We start from the raw sequence: 24909 nt of genomic DNA on the forward strand, positions 1-24909 counted from the left end.
TATATATCTTACTTGATAAGAAACTGCCAAACTATTTTCCAATGTGGCTGTAGTATTTTGCATTCCCACTACTAGTGGATGAAAGTTCCAGTTGTTCTACATTGTCATCAGCACTTGGTATTGCCTATCTTTTTGATTGCAGCCATTCTAGAGGATGTATGGAAGCATCGCATTGTGGTTTTAATTTGCATTTCCCTCATGGCTAACTATGTTGAGTATCTTTTGTTGTGCTTATTAGCCATTTGTATATCTTCTTTGGGGAAATGTCCATTCAAATCTTTTGTTCATTAAAAAAAATTGGATTGTCTTCTTTTTATTGAGTTGTAAGAGGTGTCATATATTCTGGATACAAGTCCTTTATCAGACATATGATTTACTAATGTTTTCTCCCAGTTGGTTTTGTTTTTCATTTTCTTAATATGTCTTTTTAAATGCAAGGTTTTGAATTTTGATGAAGTCCAGTTTATCAAATTTTTAACGGATTGTGCTTTTTGTGTCTTATCTAAGAGCACTTTGTCTAATCCAAAGTCATACAGATATTCTCCTATGTTTTCTTTCAGAAGTTTTATAGTTTTAACTAGAAAACTTGGGTGGGATACTACAATGGATAATTGTAGGCAGTCTGAGAGCAAAATGAAAAAGGGAGGGCATTGAAAGGAGAAGGTTGGAGGGAATTAAAGAAGAGTTCTATGTTCTTTTAAATTTTGTCTGGATCCAATCTCTTGACAAATGAGAAAACACTTTAGTACAATTAATTAGGAAACCATGTCTGTTTGATGTGATGAAGATTTAGTATTTGCTTTATCTGAGTAATATAATATTAGTGGCAATGTTGCCTTTATCCAGAGTTCAAATGTTTGTTTTAATATATATACAATACCATAGAAGTGCACAAAAGACATTCAAAGCAACACCAATGACACACTCACTTCATGGACGTAAGCAAACACAATGGCTTGATGATAATTTGTCATTTGATGGAATGTTAAATGAAAAAAATTTGGAGTTGAGATGGATGAATACCATATGCACATGAATGGAGTATGGCCGTAAAATGCAATGAGGCATTGAGTATGCCACAAAAACAAACCTTGGAGAAATATCACATCCTTGCTGCATAAAGGCACCCAAGGAAAACCAAAGACTGTTAAATATTCCAATTCATTTGGAGGATCAGGAGGACTTTGTGGGTCACGAGGTTCTTCATTGTTGTCTTCCAAGTGCCATTCATAAGGACTGAATCTGCTGACTAGGAAAAGAACTACGCTGACTCCAATGTAAGCAAAGACAATGCACATCCAGATTTCATAAGCCAGGGGATCCAGAAATGAGAATACGCCTGGTTTTGATTTCTGAGGCTTCTTTATCATGATGGAGATGCCCAGGCTCATGAATGGTTTTGAAAAATCTATGACTTCTTCACGGACCAATGTTATAGTGAGAGGAGCAACAGCTATATCAGCTCTCTGAAAAAAAAAAAAAAAAGAAAACATATATGACTTTTAGAGACAGTCTTTTAATCAGTTATTTGTTACTTAATATACTTCTTTAGTGAAAATATCAAGTTCTAAATCTTTACAAACAATTGAATTGTCAATGCTTAGGTTAGAAAAGTGGTAGCGTTCAATGGGTTCTAAAGTGCTTTAACTTGGTCGTAAATTAAAGAAAGGGTGCTGGCCTTTTGTCCTCTGAAACACATTGGCTTAGAGCAACCAACTCTGCTTTCTTTTCCTAATAGTGTGTTTTTGCTACCTTATAATACAACTTGTACTGCCTTGTGACATATCACTGTTTACCTCTTGTTTTCTTATTTTAATTTTCATGTTCTTATGTCTTATCTCCCTCACTTGACTGAAAATTCTTGTGGAGCAGGCATAATATCCTATACTTCTTATATCTGCTTCACTCTACACCATGAGGTGCAACACAGGGCCACAGCAGTTTAATTCTCAGGTGTTTGCTATCTTACATTATTCTTGAATTTTTTTGAGAGTATATCTATTAAAACAGGTTTTTTGAAGGCAGAGACTCAGTCTTCTATTTTTGTATGTATCACTGCAACAGATTATAAACTAAAGAAACTGTAGATGCCTAAAACATGAGTTGTTGATTATTGTATATGATACGTGCGAACATGAAAGAATTTTTCCTGGGCAATAACAAGGGTAAAACAGTTGTCAGAACACATATTAATTTATACAGTAAGCTATATTTTCTAGTGATAATATCAGTGTAGCACTCACATGTATTGAATCAATAAAATAAATGTCAGTAGTGCACTGCACAATTAACTCAGGCAAAGGCAGGCAACGTTTTTATATTAATCCCTTGAAAATAGGCACTAGGATTTTCTACATTTATTTCTTTTGTTTTTTTGCAATTGTTCCTTTCCAACGGTAGTAAGTCTTAGCCTGAAGCCAGGCCTTAAAATGCACACAAAGAAAAATCCTTCTGACTAAGGAAAGGCTTTTGGATGGTATATCATATATGAAGTGAAAACACCAGTTTTGATCATTTTTTTCTATGTTCAGAACAGCTATGCCTCAATACCCCTACCAAAGGGGAGAGGTAGGGAAGTCTGATATAGAGTATATTTTCAAAGAAATGAAATTTTACTCCTTTGGATTACATATGATAAACCAGTTGAGAAATACTCCTTAATTGGTTTAAGGGGAAATGCAGATGATGAACAGCTAGCTAACATTTATTGAGTGCTTATTCTATGTGAGGCACTTTGCTAAGCACATTATACTTACTATCTCATTTAATTCTCACAGTAACCTTGATGTTGGTACAATCACCATTCCCGTCTTAGAGATGGAGAAACTAAAGCACAGAGAGGCTGGGATTAGAACCCTGGTCTTCAGATTCCAGAACCCAGTTGCTTAATGAACATAATGTTCTAACTTTATAAATACTTGCAGGTTTCTACTATACACTACTTTTATCTGCAATTATCAACCTTAGCCAACCCCTGTTAGGTTCATTCCAATGCAAATTTGAGTCTTTATTCTGTGCCAAGCACTATTCTAGGTGCTAGGAATAAAGCAGTGAACAAGACAGACAAAACAGACAAAAATACTTACCTGCATGGAGGGCATCCTACATCCTTTACATCCTAGTGGAAGTTGCAGAAAGCATGGGTTTATTGAAGCCAACTGCCTACTGATCAAATCTTCCTTGGAGGCTCAACCATTTCAAACTCATCATTTCTAAAATTAAACCCATCTATCCCCCCAAAAGTAGATTCTCCTCTGTGTCTGAGAATGATACTTATTTCAAACTTTTCCCAGTTCCTAATCCTTATCAGTCCTATCCTTTCTGCAGATGATCTTGCCTCTTTCTTTACTGAGAAGATAGAAGCCATTTGATATAAGCTCTATCATCTCAGTGCCCCCCCTACACTTTGTCAACATATTGCAGCATCTTTATACATTTCTTCTGTGTGTTTCCATCTCACAGAAAGTGACGCTTTCTAAGATTTGATCAACTTATTCCATGCATTCTATATTTCTCTGTTGCTTCTTAAAACCCAGCTCTATCTACTGTCTCTCTTAAATCTTTAATTTTTCCCTTCTCCATTAATCTATCCCAGTGGTTCTTAAGTGTGGGCCCTAGATTAGCAGCAAAAGAGTCACCTGGGAACTTGTTAGAAATGCCAGTTCAACAGACACATGAAAAAATGCTCATCATCACTGGTCATCAGAGAAATGCAAATCAAAACCACAATGAGATGCCATCTCTTGCCAGTTAGAACGGCGATTATTAAAAAGTCAGGAAACAACAGATGCTGGAGAGGATGTGGAGAAATAGGTATGCTTTTACACTGTTGGTGGCAGTGTAAATTAGTTCAACCATTGTGGAAGACAGTGTGGCGATTCCTCGAGGATCTAGAACTAGAAATACCATTTGACCCAGCGATTCCATTACTGAGTATATACCCAAAGGGTTATAAATCACACTACTATAAAGACACAATGCACACGTATGTTTATCGTGGTACTGTTCATGGTAGCAAAGACGAAACCAACCCAAATGTCCATCAGTGATAGACTAGATTAAGAAAATGTGGCACATATACACCATGGAACACTATGCAGCCATAAAAAAGGATGAGTTCATGTTCTTTGCAGGGAGATGGTTGAAGCTGGAAACCATCATTCTGAGCAAACTATTACAAGGACAGAAAACCAAACACCACATGTTCTCACTCATAGGTGGGAGTTGAACAATGAGAACACATGGCCACAGGTGGGGGAACACCACACCCTGGGGCCTGTCAGAGGGTGGGGGGCTGGGGGAGGGATAGCATTGGGAAAAATACCTAACGTAAATGACGAGTTGATGGGTGCAGCAAATCAACATGGCACATGTATACCTATGTAACAAACCTGCACATTGTGCAAATGTATCCTAGATCTTAAAGTATAATTAAAAAAAGAAATGCCAGTTCTCGGGCTCCACCCCAGCGGTATGGGATGAGAAATTGTGGAGGGATGAGACTCATGTGGCCGTCCAGTTTGTTGTAATGCTTGCTATAATTTGAAAATCATTGATCTATTTTATTCACTTAAAAGCATTTTCAGGTAATCCTGTTTACTAACAAACAAAAATGAAACAGAAAACACTCCTCCCACCTTTTGATCCTGCTGCCTTCTTAACCACATTACATCTCTCCCTAACACCACCAGTATTATTGAAAAAATACAGCTTACTGTCTTGATATCAACACCACTTTCTCCTTATACTCCTGAGACTTAATTTCCAGCCCCTCCAAATTACTTAAATTGTTTCTTGAACTATATACTTGACTACTAAATCCAAAGATCTTCCTTCAGACATTAACTGCTTGTGTGACACCATTGGCCTTTTGCAGTATGTACCCTCTTTCCTTAGTTCTCTGTTATGAAAGACTCCAGATTCTCCTCCTACCTCCCTGAATGTTCCTTCTCTGACTTTCCTTCCTAGTTCTGCTCTCTCAATCAAGGTGCACCTCTGTACCCCAAGAGACTATTCGGAGTGCCTGTCTTAGGAGATAATCAATGAAGGTTTGTTCTTTAAGGTTCTGTCCTTCACTTTCGTCCCTCAGTATTGTTACCTATGGTTTCAACTCTCATCTCATTATGGCTAACTTCTGAATTTCCAATTTCATGTTACTAACTAGAAGGGAGCCAAAGACAAATTTTCATCCATTTTACCCTTTTGCCTGAAGCTAGACCTGGTCATAGTAAAAAAGGTTACTGAGGAGAAAGAGTTGGCCAGAAAGCTAGCAGAGTTTTTTTTTTTTTTTTTTTTTTTGGCAGAGAGAGTCTGAATCAGTTACAGAGAGTCTTGTCATGCCAAGAGAATTCACAGATAAAGCCACTTCCTCTCTTTGCCAACATGTCTGCCTCCTGCTCAGAGCATGCAAATACCCCTTTAGTATCATTTCTCACTTGATTTCATTTGAATTTAATTACTTAATTTAACCAGTATTTTTCATCTTTTAAGTCTAAAAGATAGTTCTAGGAGAAATTGTTACTTGTTTGTTTTAGAAAAAAGAAATAAGAAGGCATTCACCTAAGAAAATTATTTTGGAATGAATTTAAGGAATTTGGGCTCTTTTCTAGCAGGTACAGAAAGGAGTTTGAGAATCTTGACCCTTTTAAAAAAAACTCTAACTCGGTAATTGAAGCACCTACTACATGGTAAGCACCACTAAATACTAACAAGACATGGCTAGATGGATAAAGCAGGACTTTGTGTTGTCTGAGTCCCAGGAACATTCATCAAAAGAACAGATCCCCAAAAAAGGCCATTCCTAGTTTGAAGTACTTCTGAAATCACAAAAGAGAACAGGAAGAATCTGCTCCCCTTAGGCACTTGCCTTTTTTTCCCCTCAGCCTGGCATTTCCATATTCTTTTCTGGATTGTTTCTTTATAAGGAGATTTTTCAAAAAATGTGGAATTTATCTATGTTTTTGAGGGTGCTCTCCCAATGAAGAACGGCATTAAATCTGTGCTCAGTTGTACCTCATTTGATGTAGACCTGACTCCAAAAGGATAATTCCCCATGATGAACCTTAAAAAGACCTATTACAGATGGAAAAAGACAAAGGAATAGCAAAAAACTGGTGGAAGAAGGCAGGTGGAAGAAGGCTCAAGGACAGCTTGAGGCAGAATTTGTAGCTCCCTTCCCTTCTATTGGTAGGAGACTTAGCAACTCTTCTCCTTTCTTGAATGGTAAGAAACCAAGCAGCAGAACTCATGTCAGCTCAGAGCCAGCCTTGGAGAAGCCCTTGCCCTCTATCACCACTATCCCCACAGGCAGTCGTTGGCCGCATGTAAGTTTTCTTTTGAAAAGTGTCTGTTCATGTCCTTTGCCCACTTTTTTATGGGGTTGTTTTTTGTACACCAAACCCCTGTAATGTAATATGCAATTTACTTAGGTTACAAACCTGCACATGTACCCCTGAATGTAAAATAAATGTCAAAAAAAGCTGTTGTGATAATTGGTGATTTCAGAGCATAGGACCTGCTTGGCATAATTTGTGTGGAGCAATCATGTTATGGCAGTCCCAGGAGAGCTCAATATGTATTTTGGACGCTACTTAGTTATATGCTCCTCCCTGTAACTAACTAACATCCAAAAATATCCATTGAGTTCTCCTGGGATTGCCATAGCAAGAAGGTAAAGGGAGAGGTCACTTTCAAGGCAACTTAAAGACTGAGGAGGCCCACACTGATGAAAAACTGAAAAAGGTAAGTCCTCAAATGGAATTCCTTTCCTAGTCTCTGCTCTTACGAAAGCCAGCTGGAGGCTGGGAGAGAGAGTGATAAGAATTATGGATGGGGCTAGGTAGTAGGTGAAATTCTGACTCAATAATGAAGTGCATTTCTTGGGGTGTCCTGAATCACTCCAGTGGCCAGTTGTCTTCAAGCCATTGCTTGCACTGGTAATAGCAGTAGGCAAGTTATTTTCAGAAACCTAGGTAGGTAAGTGGGTGGTAGTGGTATGAGGGTGCTCCAATTGACAGACAAAATCAAGCAAATGGAAAGAGCACAGAGTAAGAGTTTGTTAGTGCTTTTGCTTGCATCTTGACTACTTAAAGTATTTTAACCAAGCAGCCTAAGTGTGGCTGTGTGGGCTCAGTAAACACACTGAATTAGGTTTGAATTTTCCACTCACCAGTTGCAAACATGGAATAACTGCATTATTGGAGAGGATTTAACTTGAGGGGATTTATAATCCTTTTCATAGGTGGGTTGTCAAAGTTGTAAATGTTATAAAACTTAAAAACCAACAAACTCATATGTATAGGGCTGATGCACTTAAGAATCTGAAGATTTTAGCCAGAGATGACGCTGACTTTAAACGTAATTTAAAAAATTCTTTGAGATTGTAAGCTTGTTATATCTTTAAGAATTTTCATCTGATTATCTGATACAAAACTTGTAACCCACCTTGAGACTACAAATGAGCAGGAGCTTGTCAGACACCATTTTAAAGCACTTTCTGAAAGCAAGGAAGGGGATAGGAGAGAGGGAGTAGACAATGTATTGATGTGTAATCATAATGTACTATATGTTATGTTATCCAAGAGAGAAGCAGACATGACCTGACCCTTTGTCCCTGTATCAACCACAAGGCTCTAGCTGTCTTTGGCAACATTTCCTTTGGAAAGTTGATATGTGTTGAAAACAGGAGTAGGGCAGAATCAAGCTAGACAATAGGAATATAATTGCTGTGTGCTGGGGGACAAGACTTAAACTGATTTATTGGCAGTACTCTATGGGATATTTACTGTCTGCAATTGATAAGATCTGGAGAAAAGAATGAGGCTTATTTAAATCTGTGCAACATCAAGCAGTGTCACAACAGAATATCCTCATTTCTTTATCCAGAACAGGTATCCCAGACTGGATCTATTGATTAGGGCTCCTTGTTCTTGGGGTGCTGAGAGAGTTAAAGACAATATGAAGATAAAAAAGTGTCCCTGAAGCTGGATGAAGGCCTTGTGAGACTACGTTTAGCTGGAAATATTTTCCCCACTTTTTCTGCTTAGAACGGCATACTTTATGTGTCCTTAATGCTCCTTCTTGGAATTCACATGCATCATTTGAAGGAGGGGGCACTTTTATCAAATCATTGGCCCTTCTGCCAAAGCCCAGTATAATCACCTGAAGAATATCTGGCATCTGTTACTGGACCCTTGCTTCTCTGACTTTTAGCTGGAAGGACAAATAGACTCTCTGCCTTTCTTAATGGAAAATGAATCCAGCTTAGGATAGTGACAACCTAAGAGATAATTTCTTCTAGGCAAAGAAATGTCAGTGCAAATAGTATCTGTAAAGTTGCCATGTGTCCCGGAGCGTGAAGGAGTCTGGGGACACCCAGGGAATATGACCTATAATCAATCATCCCTGCAATCCCATTACTACCCCTAGGCTCTCTGCTATCTTCTAAGTCAGAAGAAGCAATTCAAGCAGCAGCTTGTCAAGCCTTTCCCAAAGCAACCCCCCTCTTCTTTATCCTTAGTTGTAAGTGCTAGGAACATAAGGAACATGGCAGTTGCCCACTGGGAGGTGTTCTGTTAATTGGAGCCTCAATTTCCTTTTAGCCTTTCTCCTGACTCTCTTTTTCTCTTAGATCATATCTCCTCTACAAGGGCAGAACCCCCAGCTGTCTATATTGGGTTTCCAAATATTTCAAGTGATAACTAGAAATGTGGATTACATTATCCTGGAGGCCATAAATAAGCAGGATGAGTATCTTGGATGAAAAAAAAAAAAGCAAAATGAGTATCTTAGATGGAAAAGTTTATAATACAACTAGATTGTAAGCCCCTTAGAGCCAGGTAGGGATGCTATATCTGATTGATACAACACCAATATTCCCATAATCCGACAAGTTTAGTGAACTGAGCCAGTGTAACCCAGTGGACAGAGCACTAGACCATGAGTCACAAAACCTGTGTTACCAAGTAGTGGGATTTTGTGACTTTGTCCAATCCTGTTGCCGCTCCTGTACCTGTGTCCTCTATCAGGCTTTGGTTTCCTGATTACCTGAGGGGCAGTTCTAATGTCTTGTCTTGGCTGGTTCCCATATGCATTTGTAAAAATGAATGGTAAGGTAGGATTAAGGATGTTTAAGAGCCCTGCTAGCAAAAAAATGCTGTTTTTAAGTGCCCTCAAAACATATGGTATTTAGAAGCCATAAAAACTTGTGGTCTGTAAGCCATTTGATCTGGGACTGTTACCATGTAGTGGTGTTACAGACATCCAACTCAAAATCAAAACTGCTAAAAGCAGGTGGACAGTTTCAAGTCCATAATGTTCTGAAGGGCTTACATAATGGGGCACATTGTGTCCTACTGAGGTTTGTTTCAAAAATAGCCTTCTTAGAGATACAAGGTGCCCCAACATCAACCTGATTTGAATTTCTTTAGAAAAAACCTATTTATAAATCATCTGAAAACAGGCTGATTGGCTTCTTTATTCTTTAACAAATTTAATTCATTTTGACTCTTTCTTGAGACTTTATGACTGACACTGAAATCTCCCTTGCAGAGCTTTCTTCATCTCTGATTTTTTTCATTCTTTCCACTCTGCTCTGTTTTACATACTAAAAGCATAAGAGAAATACCCTTAAGATAAAGCAGTGCCTATCTGTGTAGGTTTCATGTTCACTGCAAGAAATATTTCCCTGTTCTCCATCTTTTTACTCATTAAGAACTTAGAGAAATCATTAGGGGTTTTCAGTTCTTCTTTTTTAAAGCAACTTGCAAACCACAAGAGGCCAGGCCTGCCAGAAATGAAAGCCTGTGTTTTCATTTTTCTCCATTTCTGTCATTGATAGAGAAGTTGAAAACTTCCCAATGCCAAAAGACTAAAACTTCTAAATGAAGATAAAGACACATTTAGCTCATGAGATCATCCTCTTTAACAGAGAGCTTTTACTCCAAGCATGATAAGAATGTCTATTTTTCATAGCCACAGGTTTTAGAGGAAAATGGAATTTGGCAGTCTTCTCCAATGGGTTGGTTTGCTGTAGTTCTCTGGAATCACCTCCTGCTATGAGCCCAGAAAGCATCAGAAAGTTGTTTTAGGCAGGGGAAGGAGGAGGACATTTCTGTAAGAGCTTCCCTGGCTATTGCTTTTGTCTTTAGTAGAAAGAACTAAAAGGAAAAGATGGGAAGGTTCCTATAGGAACACTTTTCCTATTCAGAAGTGGAGAGAAGGCATCTAAGTTGCTAAACAAATAAGGGACTCTAATACTCAAGCTCCCTCACTCACAAATAGACAAACTGGAATGAGGAAGAGATATGTGGAGATTAAATGAGTGCAGTACAGGGAACATGCCGGAGGAGAAACCAAATCCAGTGAGAAAATTAGTCTTTGTCTGAACAATGTCAATAAATCTGCCTTGCTCTATGTCACTGTGTGTAATGTCTTCCTCAATGCCAGGAGAGCAGTGATCTATTTACAGAGAGTGACAGGAGAAATATGGTCATTCAGTTGTGATGGGGTGGTAGAGTTCATGGTATAGCTCACATCAGATAACCTGGGCTAGTATAAACTTACACCTTAGCCCGGGTGCAGTGACTCACACCTGTAATCCCAACACTTTTGGAGGCTGAGGTGGGTGGATCACTTGAGGTCAGGAGTTTGAGACCAGCTTGGCCAACTCCATCTCTACTAAAAAATATTTTTAATATTAGATGGGCATGGTGGCAGGTGCCTGTAGTCCCAGCTACTCAGGAACTTGAGGCAGGAGAATCACTTGAACCCTGAACGCAGAGATTGCAGTGAGCCAAGATCATAAATAATAAATGAAATAAAAAGACACGTCTTAAATTTCTTGCCATGCTGCTGTGGCCAACCACTCTTCTCTCCAGAATGACTAAGGCACCATAAGCCTTTCTAATAAATTTCAACTATCTTTCAGAATGGGATGGGCCTGAAACCACACTTTGGCTATTGGACAGATAGTGTAATGGTTAAAAAGCATGGACTTCAGAGTCAAAGACCTGAGTTAAAGTTATTGTGTTACTGTTACAGTTGGAATATTTGTGTCCCCACGTCCCCCCACCCCCACCAATTCATATGTTGAAATGCTAAACCCTAAGGTGATGGTATTAGGAAGTGGGGCTTTGGGAGGTGATTACGTCATGGGAGTGAAGCCCTCATAAATGAAACTTACAGTACCCTTATAAAAGAGGCCCAAGAGGGACCCCTTACCCTTTCCATCATGTGAGAACACAAGAAGAAGGTACCATCTATGAGCCTGAAAGTGGCCCTCACCAGACAATGAATCTCCCTTGATCTTGGACTTCCCAGTGAAAAATAAATTCCTGTTGTTTATAAGTGACCCAGTTTATGATGTTTTATTATAGCAGTCCAAACAAACTAAGATAGTCACTGTAAACTGTTTGGTCTTTGGCATGTGACTTCACCTCTCTAGGCTGCAATTTTCTCACATGTGGAAAGTGTTTAATAATGGCACATTCCAGAGGCGTGTTGTGAGGATTAAATTACATAAAGTGTATAAAGCACTTAGCACAGTATCTGGCAGCCAGTAAATATGCAACAAATGGTAGCTAATAATAGTAGTAGTAGTAGTAGTAGTAGTAGTAGTAGTAATAGTAGTGGTAATGGTAGTAGTAGTAATAGTAATAATAATGATATTATAAGATTATATCCCACCATGTACTCAATTTAATGAATATTGGCTTAGGCATTACTGTATGCCAGGCATTGATTCATTAAAGCAAAAAGTGAGCATTTACTATGTATCAGGTACTGTGCTAAGAGCAAGAGTGAGCTGTAAGAAGACAAGACCTCTTGGAGCCTAAGTGTTGGGAGATGAAGAACAGGAAAGAGAAGAAAACCTTATCAACGACTTGTAAAAGATTAGAACTGTGTCAAGATGGTTCAGAGATTCTCAGAGTCTTCAGAAATCATGACTGGGTGCTCTGCCACTTGTTCAGCCCTCTTTGCACTGGCATTGGAAATTCTTCTCTTTCTTACTGCTGGATTCACTTGAATCTCATCTGCCACTTAGCCCTGCCCCAGTTCCCAGGACCAATCTTGACCCAAGCCAGGAGATAATGGCTCCAAGCCCATAGATGGGGACTGAGGTTCAAGTTGCCTTGCTGTTTGTCTGACTAGAGGATAGTGCTCCAGTTTTTATATCTGGGGTCCAGCCTCATTTTTGTTACCTTTCTGTGCCCTTATTTTTAGAAATGAGCTTCTGACTTTGTGGTTCATCCCAAAGGCCTGTTCCAAGAACTGATTTAGCAACCCCAGTACTCTCATATGATTGGAGAGCTATACCTTATTCTTGCTGGTTTCCATCCCAAGCACTAGAGTCCTTCTCCAGAACCTCAGTCCAATAAATATAAACCTGGTTGTTTGCTTCTTGCCAGCTAGGACTTCTCAGTATCTCCACCTCCTAGATTCCTCTGTCTTCCCCTTACTTAGTGTAGATATTGTCTAGACAGAGAGTTATTATTACAGGTAATCTTTGTTTGCTAGAACTAAACCTTGGCCACCACCCCCTGCGCTTGGATTAGTTCTCTAGGGACTGGTTTACTGAATGGGCAGTTTTTCTGTCCAGTTCTGCTTATTTCCATGTGCCTCATTAAGCTGCCCAAGATATACCATTCACAATCAGAGGCCAAAACCATTTAATACTAAGTGACCCAGGAGCTCTGAAGATACCACTGTACCTTTCTTAAAAGCCCTAATTGCCCATATTAATTATTTTGCACTTGACTATAGATAAGCCCCTGGCAGAACCATTCTGTTCATTTTTCATTCATTAATTCAGCAAGTATTTGTTGAACATCTATGTTTCAGACTGTGTGATATTGAAATGAATCCGCTACATCTTCTGTCCTCGAGGAGTTCATAGTCTAGTAGAACAGTGGAACTTGTAAATGGATCATTACAATACAGGCTTAGAAGTCCTATATGAATATGGAAAGGGAGGAAGCAAAAAGCAGGGGTACCTAACCCAGACCGCAGGCAAGTAGATGCAAATAGAGAAGGTTTTCTGAAACAAGTATCACTGCTGTGTTTCAGAGGACTAGTAGGTGGTATTAGCTGCTGAAGAGACGCAAAAGTACTTCCAGGCTTATACTAAGTGAGAGCTCAGCACCTTCAGGGAACAACACTTACTTTTCTATAGCTGGAACATTGGGTGTGAGGGGGAAAGAGTACAGGAGGAAGCTAGAGAGGTAGGCGGGTGCTAGATTATAAAGTGCCTTATTTGCCATGTGAAGGAATTTGAATTTTATCCTGATTTTTAAAGTGGGAAATTACAGTAATGTGGAGATCTAATTTGCCAGGGTAAGAACAGACGCAGGGTAACAAATTAAATGACTGATAGATGTTAAGAACCCTAATTTAGGTGATGGTGGTGGGGGTGAAGAGTGTGTCTAGATTTGAGAGACTTAAAAGTAGAATTCATAGGACATGGTGACTGATTAGATAAGAGGGGAACAATGAGGAAAGATGATGAGGTTGCTTAGGCAAAGTTGCTTAGGCAACTATGTGGGTGGTAATTCTGCTGCCTGAGCTAGAGAACACAGAAGGAACAGATTTTAAATAGAGGGCAGGCTGTGCTTAATGTTGCCAAATAAAATCCCCCAATTCTATTTTCCTTTTGGTAAAATAATCCTGTTGTCCAAAGGATACCACTGACAACCTACCTTTACAGAGTGCAACTGTAGAGGAATATATTTTTCTTGTAGACTTTATGTAAACTATACAATTGGATAAATACTGCACTTGAAAATTAAATACTCTCTCTTCTTCGTTAATTGGAAAGCACAGAGTAAATGAAAACAGAATTAGAAAAAACTCACCCCATAGACAAGTTCCCCAACCATGCCGTTCCATATTTTAGTCTCTGGATCCCTTGCACCATATTTCCCGTCACCAACGATGGACAATTTGTATTTGATCCTTACATGTTTGGCTATTTCATAGGCTAGGTCTACACAATAGCCTTCATATCGTTCATTTCCTTCCAGTTGCTCATGGTTCTTCTTGTACATTACATATGGTGATTCCTTTGGGACCAGAAGCAAGATAAAAGGATTACAACTATACATTTTTCCAAGAGAAGATAAATGTAATAATTTTTCCCCTCTGTGACTATTGAGGTTTGGTATGTGAAAAAGGTCTTTAAATTGTTACTTAGTAAACAGAAGAGCCTTGAGTATTCATTGGGTCACATTCTTTTTTTTTGGTGGTGGGGAGGAAGTGCTTAACTGATAATTTAAGGAAGCAGAGAAGGATTTCAGTTCTTTTTGAGAGTTTGAAAGACGGCCCAGTTTTCACCTATCAAGTCTTTGATTTCATCAAATTTTGCAGTTAGTTACATGATGCTGAAGTGCCTTTGATTTCTCAAGATTTATTATGTAGGAATCACAGGTAGTTGAGGCAAAGCCCTGGGGAAGCACTGTGATCCTTGTGAGGTCAGGGTCCGTTGCATTTACATTTTTATATCTCCAGGACCTAGTATAGTACTTAAGACAAAGGGAGTATTTGATACGTATGCTTAGATGAAAGGCAAACTTCAGCCTAATTCAGAAAGTCATACTTTCACACCTAGTGATATATTTATTTTTAACCCAGGTTTGTACTTCATTCAGTAAAACAAAACCAGCTTTTAGAAAAGTGTTTTAAAACTAAATGAGAACACCATCTCACATTTTAAGTGCTTTGAGTTTTGCAGAAAACTTCTTCATGTAGTGAATTGTGCCTTGAAACGGGCTTATGGTATGGGTAGGTGATGAGTATTATACCCCTTTCATAAATGGAGAAAAAACAACCTGAGGCTCAGAGAAGCTGTGACTTGCACAGTTTTACAGGTTAGTGGTAGACCTAATTTTAGAATCCTAATGTACTCTCTCCTCCACACAATGCTGCTTCCCCCACAATGAAGAATTAGGTTTCAAGTCCAGATGAAGCATCAGTCCTATGGGGGCGGGCATGGAGGCGGGGAGAAAGAGGAAAATGATAATCTAAAACTGTTCTAAATTCCTATTCTTTTTCTTTCTTTCTCTTTGTTAAATTACATTCTGTTCATCATCATGGCAAGATACTTTGAGAGTTTCCTGAGCTTCCCTGTTGGAAATTTTTACTGTTTGAACTTGAGGTCTTTTCTACTGATGGAAAAATACCTTGCAGAAAGCAGAAGTCTTGCTGGACAGAAAACCCACCTACCTACTGTTCACACTTACCAAAATGGTAGTCACTACTATGGTCCGATTCTCTGAGGATGCACTGTCATTGCTGATTTGCTGATCTGAGAAAGGCACAAACCTTTCATACTCATTCCAGTAGCCGGCCTAGAAACAGAAGACATTGACCTGGATGCCTATTTTTCCCTCAAAAAAGTACTGCATGAAATTCAAGAGCTGTTGTGGAACAAAACTTTCTTGAGCTCTATAAGGATTGACATCCTGTCTCCCCGTGTCTTGTCATTCCCAACAGGACCCCTGTTGGGAATGTGTGCACACTGACACACACACAGATGTGCTATTCCTTCATCCTGGAGGTTCCCATATTCCACTCACCCTTACTGGTATTTTGTAAAATAATAATACTTATTTTCTTACATCCAAATGCTGTCCTTTTTCAAGAGCCTTTTCTTTAAATGTCTGTTTTGGTTACTTACTTTTCGAGAGCCACTGACTTTCATTTCATACACATCAATGGTATAATTTGTCCTACGTCCGTAAGTGTCAAATTGGATGTTTCCAGTCATTCCTTGTACTTGCACCTGGTAGAAAGAGAAAATTTAAAATTTAAAAATAACATGGCATTATTGCCTTCTAAGTCTCTGGGATGAGGTCTACTGATAGATCTTGGAATCTTGAAGAATTATTATTGCAAGTCATTGAGTTCTATCCACCAGATCAAGTCTATACAGATCTTCATTTCCTCCACAGTATTTTCTTGGTATGCCTTTTAGTTTTGAAGCATTGAGTAGGTGTAAGATGCTGTTACTTATATAATACAATGAGGGCTCTACTGCCACTTTTTCAAGGACCTGAAATTTCCACTAGTCCCTTTAGGAGAATACTCTGCAGGCTGTCCCCTTAACTAGGGTAATGTATTCTAAACTGAGTTTCTTGGGGGCCATGGCTGTGTCTTATCTTAATATTTCCCATATCTGAACATAATCTGGTTTCAGTAGCATGGGCACTGTTGCACTTGGACTCATATCATAGCTTCAATTATTAACTGAATGACCTTCAGCATGTTCTTAATGCTTTTTTATCCCAGTGTCTTAATCTGTAAGATTGAAAATCCTAGTAGTACCTATCTTTCAGAGTTATTGAGAGGATTAGAGAAGATATATATATGTGTGTGTATATATATACACACATATACATACATACACACATATATACATACATATATATATATACACACACATATATGTCTATCTATTAAGCATCAGAACACATGCTAGCTATATTAATTATTGTTAACCAAATAGATTTAGTTCTGTTTCTTGAGAGAGTTACACATTTACCAGCTACTACAGTGACAGGGATGAGCTTTCCCTCTTATTTGACCTACACTCAGCTACAGACAGGTAACAGACAAGAGAGCTAAGCCATGGAGGGGTAATCCAAAGACTAATAAAATTTATTAAGCCTAAGGGGTCAGGAGTATGGAGCACTAGACAAGAAGCTAGAAGAACTGGAAGCCAGAACACTTGTTTGGGATGCCAAATGCTGATTTCATGTATGGCACAATTTTTCCTAGGCCTGAGCTCAGCATTATGAATTAATAAGAGGCCATCTCTTCTAGGTAGAGAGATTCTTTACCTAGTTTACAGTGCAGGGACACTGGATGAAATACCCTCTACAAATATAAGTCATTATTGTTAACCACTTACATTACTCATCTGGCAAGTAAAGGTCAAAGACTTTGCTTCAAAGAGAAAGAATATATCTCATTTTCCTAGTATGAAAGAATGGAATTGTTTTTCACCACTTACAGAAAATGACAAGCTGTCAAACAAGTCAGAGGTGGCAGTGGGTTTGTGTTGCAGAAAGAAAAATGTTGTCAAATATTAGGGAACATTTTTAAAGGAAAAGGGGCTTGTTCACCACCAGTAGACAGGAATTCCTATGGAAAGGAAAATGCTCCAGTGTGATGAACTAAAAACAAGATGATTGTCCAACGGATCCAACAAAGCTAAGTACTGTTGTTAGCTTAGGCTTGCAGAGAAGGTGGCATCACAGTTCTAGTTAGAGAAAGGACCTTTGTTGAGATAGAAATTACTTATCCAGTGGGATGAGACTGATATATAATGTGAGGACGAAGGGCTCTTTATACTCTATTTTGAGCATTGAATTGTGATAGAAGACTTAGGCAGGGACAAGGGCAATAGGAACTTATTAAGGAAAGCCTTCATTAGTGAAAATAGCTAGGGCTTTAAGTCTCATTAAGAGTCGTCTATTTCTAAACCCAACCCATCTGAATATGATATATGAACTGGAGAATAGTCAAGGCATAGTCCAACAAATTCCAGACCCCATGATTTGAGCGTTTGGTGACCAGAAGTAGAATTGGACTACCACTCAGAGAGAAATCTATTTTTAAGGACGTGGTCCAGTATTGAATGTTAGTGACAGTTTCCCAGCATTCCATCTGGGATCGCTTCTTTAATTCATAGCATCCTGTGCAAGACTTAGACATAATATTTTTATAATTATATATTTCTGGCTTTCCTACTGGATTAGAAGCATCTCGAGATGAGAGACATTTTTTCTGCCTCTGTTCTCAGCAACTAATATTGTGCCTGGGATAGAGCAGATCCTTAATAAATGTTGATTGAACAAGTCTCAATGACTTAGAATCTGTGACAGATATGTCAGTAGACTGTGCTGAGGCTGATCTTTGCATTATTTGCAGATTGTGAGGAGAATGATTACCCAATTTGCAAGTGGCTTTAAGATATTTTAAAGCATTTGTTTACATATTAACAATTTAAATGTGAGCACTCCTCATCTTATTTCATGCTTGCATACTAATATGGAGCCTGATACATAGTCATGGATGCTCAATAAATATTTACTGAATGAATGTTGTGCTTATTTATTCATTAAAACAGGCCCCTTAGGAGCCTCTGCCAGGCAATGATTTTGTTTGCCAGATTTCTTTTGAAGGAAGAGAATAATTATTGAGAAACAACTATGTGCTAGTCACAATGAAGGATGTTTTACATTATGCAATCTCAATTTTAATTAACTGAAATAAAATGGGATTTCTTTTAGTGTAGTAAAACATTTAGTACTTCAGATTAGCCTCCCTTGCAGTCCCTGTGAGTAGAGCAGTTTTACTGAGGCACTGTCTACTTTTGGAAAAAACTGATGCCTTCCAGCCTCTCTGGAGCAATAGAGATTGGCCTATGGAAAGAGGTAATGTATCGTTTTGGTTGAGTATCTGGTCATTAGGGCCTGGGAAGGAAGGTTACCTGGCTTACAACTTGAGCTTTATCAGTGAGTTAGACATGTAGAAACTTTTCTGGGCGGTAGTATGATCAATCTATTTTTTTTTCCTAGCCCAATTGGTATCTTATCCTTCATTAGCCAGTTTTCTATTTGGGAAGGTAGTTATTTGTGTCATAAACAGGGAGTCAATTGGAGATGCTGGCTCTTGCCCCTTGAGGTTTTGTTGATGAAAACTCCTTTTGATTCACTCTGAGGGAGTTTTATATTTCACTCATCATTATGTTTCACCTGACAATACAAATCTTGTAACTGCTATGAAGGTTGAATTTAATTAACTGCTCTTCAAAATTGTACAGTGCTACCTCCATAAAACTACACTTAGGGCATTTGTTAAAGAACAGACATAATGACATAAAAATCTGCATGATGGGAGAATGAGTCATATCTCTTTCTTGGAGAGAGACACAAGGGCTACTAACCCCTTTTGATTGAATGCTTCCAACTTGGCAAATTTAAGGCATCAATAACAGAGCCAGCTACACAAATGATGTATGCTATGAGGCCGTTACAAGTTCTTCCTTGCTGGGTTACACACAGAATTATCTTATCTTTGCCCATCTCTTTGTTGATTTGGATGTCCCAAACATCAGGATCATTAAATAAGTAGAAATAAGAGATTCTTGTACTCTTGAAAGCTCATTTTAATACATGCAGGCACATGTGGCATAAAGCAAAATATTCAGAACAGAGCTCTTGCTTGGAAAACTGCAATGAATGGGTGATGCTACTTCTGGTATAAATAATGAAATCTGTTCAAAGGACATTGCTTGAAGCCTTAAATGATCTCCTGCCCAGCAAATACTAAAACAAGTAACCTATTTGACTGTCTATCCATTGATTCCTTTTATTTTTCTTTAGGCTTTTTCTTTGCAGCATTGGGCAAAAGCTTCTTAAGTAGGCCTAGAAATGTATCATGTTCCTGCATTTCATCCTGTAGAATAGCATGAGTGTTCTTTTTGACAACAGAAATACCATCACACTGGCTAAGTTCCATAGCCTGTCTAGGCTAATCATTTGTCTGATGAGCCAGAAGATGCTGTCCTTTGTAATGTCTATCTTGAAGTTAGGAGCATCTTCTAAAATATCCTAATCTCCCTAAGGAATGTCATATGTTTGAAAGGTTTGAATTTTTTGAAGCTATTTACATATTTAATCTATAACTTTTGAGAGTACTAAGTTTCATTTACTAGCCACAGTATAGAGCATAACCAAAATTCATTTGCCCTAAATTTATCTCTTTTTTTTCAAGCTTCAAGAAATGACCTCCAATTTTTAGATTTCTAGATTTGGATGATTTATAGAAATGGCTATACTTATCCTCTTAGCATACTCTGATATTCTACATAATCTGGTCCTATTCCTTTTAGTATGTCTTCTCTCAAGATTAAGGTCTCATCTTTTTAATGTCTTTATAAGTTTCTTCCACCCCAATAACCCATTGTGGTCTTTACCATTTTCAGAGCTCTCTCAATATCAATTCCTTGACTCCAGGGCACAGCAGGATTTGCTAAGCAGTCTCCAGCACTTCCTCTCCGGGATACATCCACTCGCTGCCTCCTCAGGTAGCGGAAGGCTTCTGCTATGACCAGTATTGCGTCGTGTGTCAATGCAGATGTATACTGAAATGGATGCATGAAAAACAAGGTATCATGATAAATGATACCCTCAAAATTTGCCTTGTTTCTTATAATTTTCATTCATTTCTACCTATTGTTCTGTGCAGTCACCCACCCCCCCAATTATTTAAGAGATCTCTCTGGGCAAGCCTGAATTTGATTCATTCTACAATGATACGTCTTACCTCATGTGTGCATGTGTTACGATTATTACAATCAGATGGCTCAAGGCAATCTCTCTCTTGCTCTCAATACTGTTTCTTTTTTATACTGAGTGAGTGACTACCAAAAGGCTGGGTCCTTTACAGAGGAAGAAATATGTGTGAAGTTAAAGGATGGCATGTATAGACTGGAGAGGAAACAGCATATCCTAAAGCAAGACTGGGTTACTGCTGTTTGTAATAGAAAATTGAGATCCGGTGTTTACTTAGGGGAAAATGGAAATAGCTAAGTTAGACAGCTTGAAATTAATTTGGAGGAGAACATTAATCACTTCTGTCTCGACCATGTTTCTGGCGAGCCAGGACTTCTGGCCAGCAATAAATCAGTTTTTGTTTCCTGGGGGGTAGCAAAAACCAAAGCTGTTTTTCAATTGTAGAAAATTTCAATTATTATTGAGTTTTAAATCTGATAATGTTGACAATTCATAGGCAATACTTCATGATGCCACCTCCTGCAGGCAAGAACACTTTCTATTCCTTGGATATAGTGATATGCTCTACTAGGGATGAGGTCAGTCACTTAATACAAGGGATTTGATTATCCACAATTTGAAATGGTGGATGCTTTTTCATTAAATGAATTAACATAACAAACTATGGTTAGAATAAGCTGGCCCCTGTTTTGCAGGAGTGACAAATACTGATAGAATATAGAATGTTGTTGGCTTTTTAAAAATGTAGCAAAATGTCCCAGGGGGAGTTCTCTCTCTTTAGTACAGTATGTCCAAATACAATTGGAGTGAGTAGATTATTGCCTCTACAACTATCAATTAGCTTTTCTGACTTTTCTCACGTTACTTCTCTTTTAGAAGCAAATCATCAAGTGTGACTGTAACAGGGGGAATATGTTCTTTCATGAAGAAAAATCTTTGTGTCTGTACATCTTTGCAATACATGAAGCCAACATGGTGATGATTTTCTTTTCAGTTGACTGCATAAATTGTCAGCATATCTTAATGTAGTCCTTTCCAAACCATGCCAAAAGAGCTATTTAATTTTTGCTTTATTCAGTTTCTACTTATCAATGTGTGAGAATACCCCCCAAGCCCTAAAAGAAAATGTTTATAGAGTAAATTATCAGGATTTTTAATCTGTAGGCAACTTTATCTCCTAATCAAAAATATTGTACATCAATTTTTAAAGTGGGCTTTTGGTTTGATTGATATTGTGCAAGGTTCTATAATGACAAATACTAAGCAAAAGTCATGTGAAAGTTGTAACATTTATTTATTCAATTTTTAAAAAGTTATTTAAAGGTTTTTACTTATAAGTATGAACATTTCTTCTCAGTGGGTTCTAGAACTTTACATTATTATATACACCAAGTGTTATCAATGAAGAGTCCAGAGCTGAGATTGGCTTCCTTCTCTTTTGTATGGCTCTACAACTTCAGCACAGGCATAAACTACTCTTCAGTACCCTTTTCATACTTCCTACCCTCACTCATTTTCTCATGCCTAACACAGTGTCTGGCACATTGTAGGTGCCAGACTACTAACCCACTAAAATATTGAATAAATGAATTTCTCTCTTCTACCTATTACCTGGTAAATCTAAAGATCATAAAGCAGTGTGGGTAGGCAGTTTTATGAAAAATCTAAATTTGAATAAGCTCACCTAAATGTAATGCAATGTGCATTTTAACCATGACTTTATGCTTTTGATATTTTTATCTTGATTTCTATGAAAATGGGCAACTTAGGTAATCTAATTATTTTCAGAAATACTTTAGCAAGCAGGAAAACATTTCCATTCAATATACATATAGGTAACATACACTCTATTGTAGCCTAATTCACTTGGGATTTTTTCCAGGAAATATCAGTTTAATACATTAAAAAATTTTGATTACAAAGGATTCATCATAGGGATTGTGACCATATTTACTGAAGCAAATTAGGACACTTGATCAGACCCTAAAACAGAATGTTTTAAAACAAGACTATCTTGGAAAAATCTGGCAGGCATAATCACTATAACCACAGGGTACCACTTAACTAGTAAGTGGCTCAACTGAACGAAAAAAGTATGTTTAACCCATAACTTTTCTAGAACACACCAATTGCATAAAGTAAGGTTTCACTTGAATTATGTTCTGATGTAACCCATTTAAGGTGGAGCTGCATAGATGGTACAGAATGTATCTCTGTATCTTTTTTCTGGTCTGTGTTGCCTACTATTCTCTATTATTATTATTATTATTATTATTTTGAGATGGAGTCTTGCTCTGTCGCCCAGGCTGGAATGCAGTGGCATGATCTTGGCTCACTGCAACCTCTGCTGCATGAGTTCAAGCCATTCTCCTGCCTCCGCCACCCAAGTGTCTGGGATTACAGGTGCATGCTACAATGCCCACCCTGTTATCCCCTATTCTATTCTCGCCAGGGAGGAAGGATGTGAGGATGAGTATCTTAAAACAATGAGGAAGATGTTTTCCCCTTTTCCTTTTTTAGGAAAAGGTCTTGACTCTGTTTTGATCCCCTATTTTGTACCACAGCTATGGTACATGCTTTCACTATATCAGGAAGGAAGAATTTAAAGTCAGTTTCATATTTGAATCAATACACTGAGGGAATGAGTTACTTAAAAAATATATTTGAAGGGTCCTTTGTGTAACATGAATAACTTTCCCCTAATTTATCTGTTTAATTCTTGGTTTTTAAATAATAGAATTTCTAGCCATAGGGGAACGCATATGAAAAATGTGCATTTTTAACCACAACTTTCTGCTTTTAATATTCTTATCTTGATTTTGTGAAAATGAGCAACCTAAGTAATTTAATTATTTTCTAAGATATTTTAGCAGGCAGGAAAACATTTCCATTCAATATACGTATAGGCAATGTACATTCTTTATTAGAGCCTAATTCACTTGGGTGTACTGAGATTCATGGACCTTATTAAAACAAAGCAATCACATAAATAATGTAAAATCTAATTTTCTGTTTCAGACTATCAATCTTCCTTACCTATTCCCACTGTCCCCACCCTTCGCCTGGCTCAGGTTCTTGTAATACTATAAATTGTTATGAGCATATTACAAATAAAATTCATTAAAAATTAAGTTAACTTATTTCCAAGCATTGGATTTTAAAAGATCTTATTCTCAACAGCTTCTTTATTCAGGGGTTTAGTTTTTAAATGCAATAGCATCACCTGCAGTTGTTTTGTGGCATCTTTGAATCACTTCTGAGGAAAATCATTTGATCATAAGATGACTGTTAGTGTATAAAGACCATACGGAGATACATTGAAAAGCTGGCCTTAGGTTTTTACATGCCATGGAACATTACCTTTAGTGGTGCATTCTTGGCTTCAGGGAATTCCCTTTCATCCAGCCTCACCCAGCGCTGTATGAACTGCTGAACCATAGGGTTTTCATTGTTGACAATCTGGAACCTGTAATGTTGGCTCCCCCATGCATGACTCTTTCCAGTAAAATATCAGTAAAACCCTGGAAAGACATTGAAAGGATCATGATTGTGGGAGGCTGTGTATTCTTACTCACCATATCTGTTAGAGTGCTAAAAATAATGTGATCATTTATTAGCAATCAAGACAGCCTTGAATATGAAATTAATTGTTAGGACACTATGTCCCTGAAACTGCAGGCATAATGGAGAAAATATGCATTCTTTCATTTTAGTTCCTGTGTCTTTATGTAATGTGGCTGCTGCATGGACAAACATAGGTGCCAGCTTTAAGCAAATATTTTGATTTGTTTCATTTATCTGTATTTTTAGTCTTTCTTCACTGAGTAAAAATACAATGCTTTATGTAATTGGAAAATGTTGAAAAAGTTTGACCCTAGTGGGTGTTATAGCAAACTTTTCTTCAGCCTAACATGATAAACACAGTGGATTGCTTCAGATTCTAGTGATGAGTACTTTAAAAATTTGTGATTTACAGAAATGCCAATGAGTGAAACTGACAGCTTGGTTGGATATGATGGTACAAATCCCAGAGTATGTCTCACATGTATCCATAAATGAATGACTATTTTTTTTTTTTTTGAGATAGAGTCTCGCTCTGTTGCCCAGGCTGGAGTGCAGAGTCTCGCTGTGTCACCCAGGCTGGAGTGCAGTGGTGAGATCTCAGTTCACTGCAACCTCCGCACCACCTCCCAGGTTCAAGAGATTCTCATGCTTCAGCCTCCCAAGTAGCTGGGATTACAGGTGCATGCCACCATGCCCACCCAATTTTTGTATTTTTGGTAGAGACGAGGTTTCACCATGTTGGCCAGACTGGTCTCAAACTCCTGACCTCAAGTGATCTGCCCGCCTCGGCCTCCCAAAGTGCTGGGATTACAGGTATGAGCCACTGCACCAGGGCAATGAATGAATCTTAACAACTACTACATAGTATCCACCATTTTCTTCTAATTTGCTCTGGCTACCATCTGGTGCCTCTGCCACCTAAGCCTTGTGCAGGAGTATCTCCACGTGAGCTCTGCCAGCTCCATTGGGCATTATTATCTTCTGGGACAAGTAGCAGCCCAGGAATTGCTGCTACTTTTGCTGGATAACTATATCCTGCTAATTACTATTA

General features: G+C 38.2%; 1 protein-coding gene across 1 annotated transcript in view; it reads right to left on the reverse strand.

Annotated features, from left to right (window-relative positions):
• LOC117077858 (glutamate receptor 3-like) overlaps positions 1–24909 on the reverse strand; it is a 334953-nt gene that overhangs the window by 78310 nt on the left and 231734 nt on the right. The window contains 8 exon segments of the mRNA XM_033201429.1: positions 1091–1160; positions 1163–1466; positions 13851–14057; positions 15234–15341; positions 15671–15775; positions 19976–20143; positions 23655–23761; positions 23764–23815. Coding sequence (XP_033057320.1) covers positions 1091–1160; positions 1163–1466; positions 13851–14057; positions 15234–15341; positions 15671–15775; positions 19976–20143; positions 23655–23761; positions 23764–23815 — 1121 coding nt within the window.

This window comes from Trachypithecus francoisi, unplaced genomic scaffold (assembly GCF_009764315.1).
Source record: "Trachypithecus francoisi isolate TF-2019V2 unplaced genomic scaffold, Tfra_2.0 Lachesis_group6, whole genome shotgun sequence".
Classification (NCBI taxonomy): Eukaryota; Metazoa; Chordata; class Mammalia; order Primates; family Cercopithecidae; genus Trachypithecus; species Trachypithecus francoisi.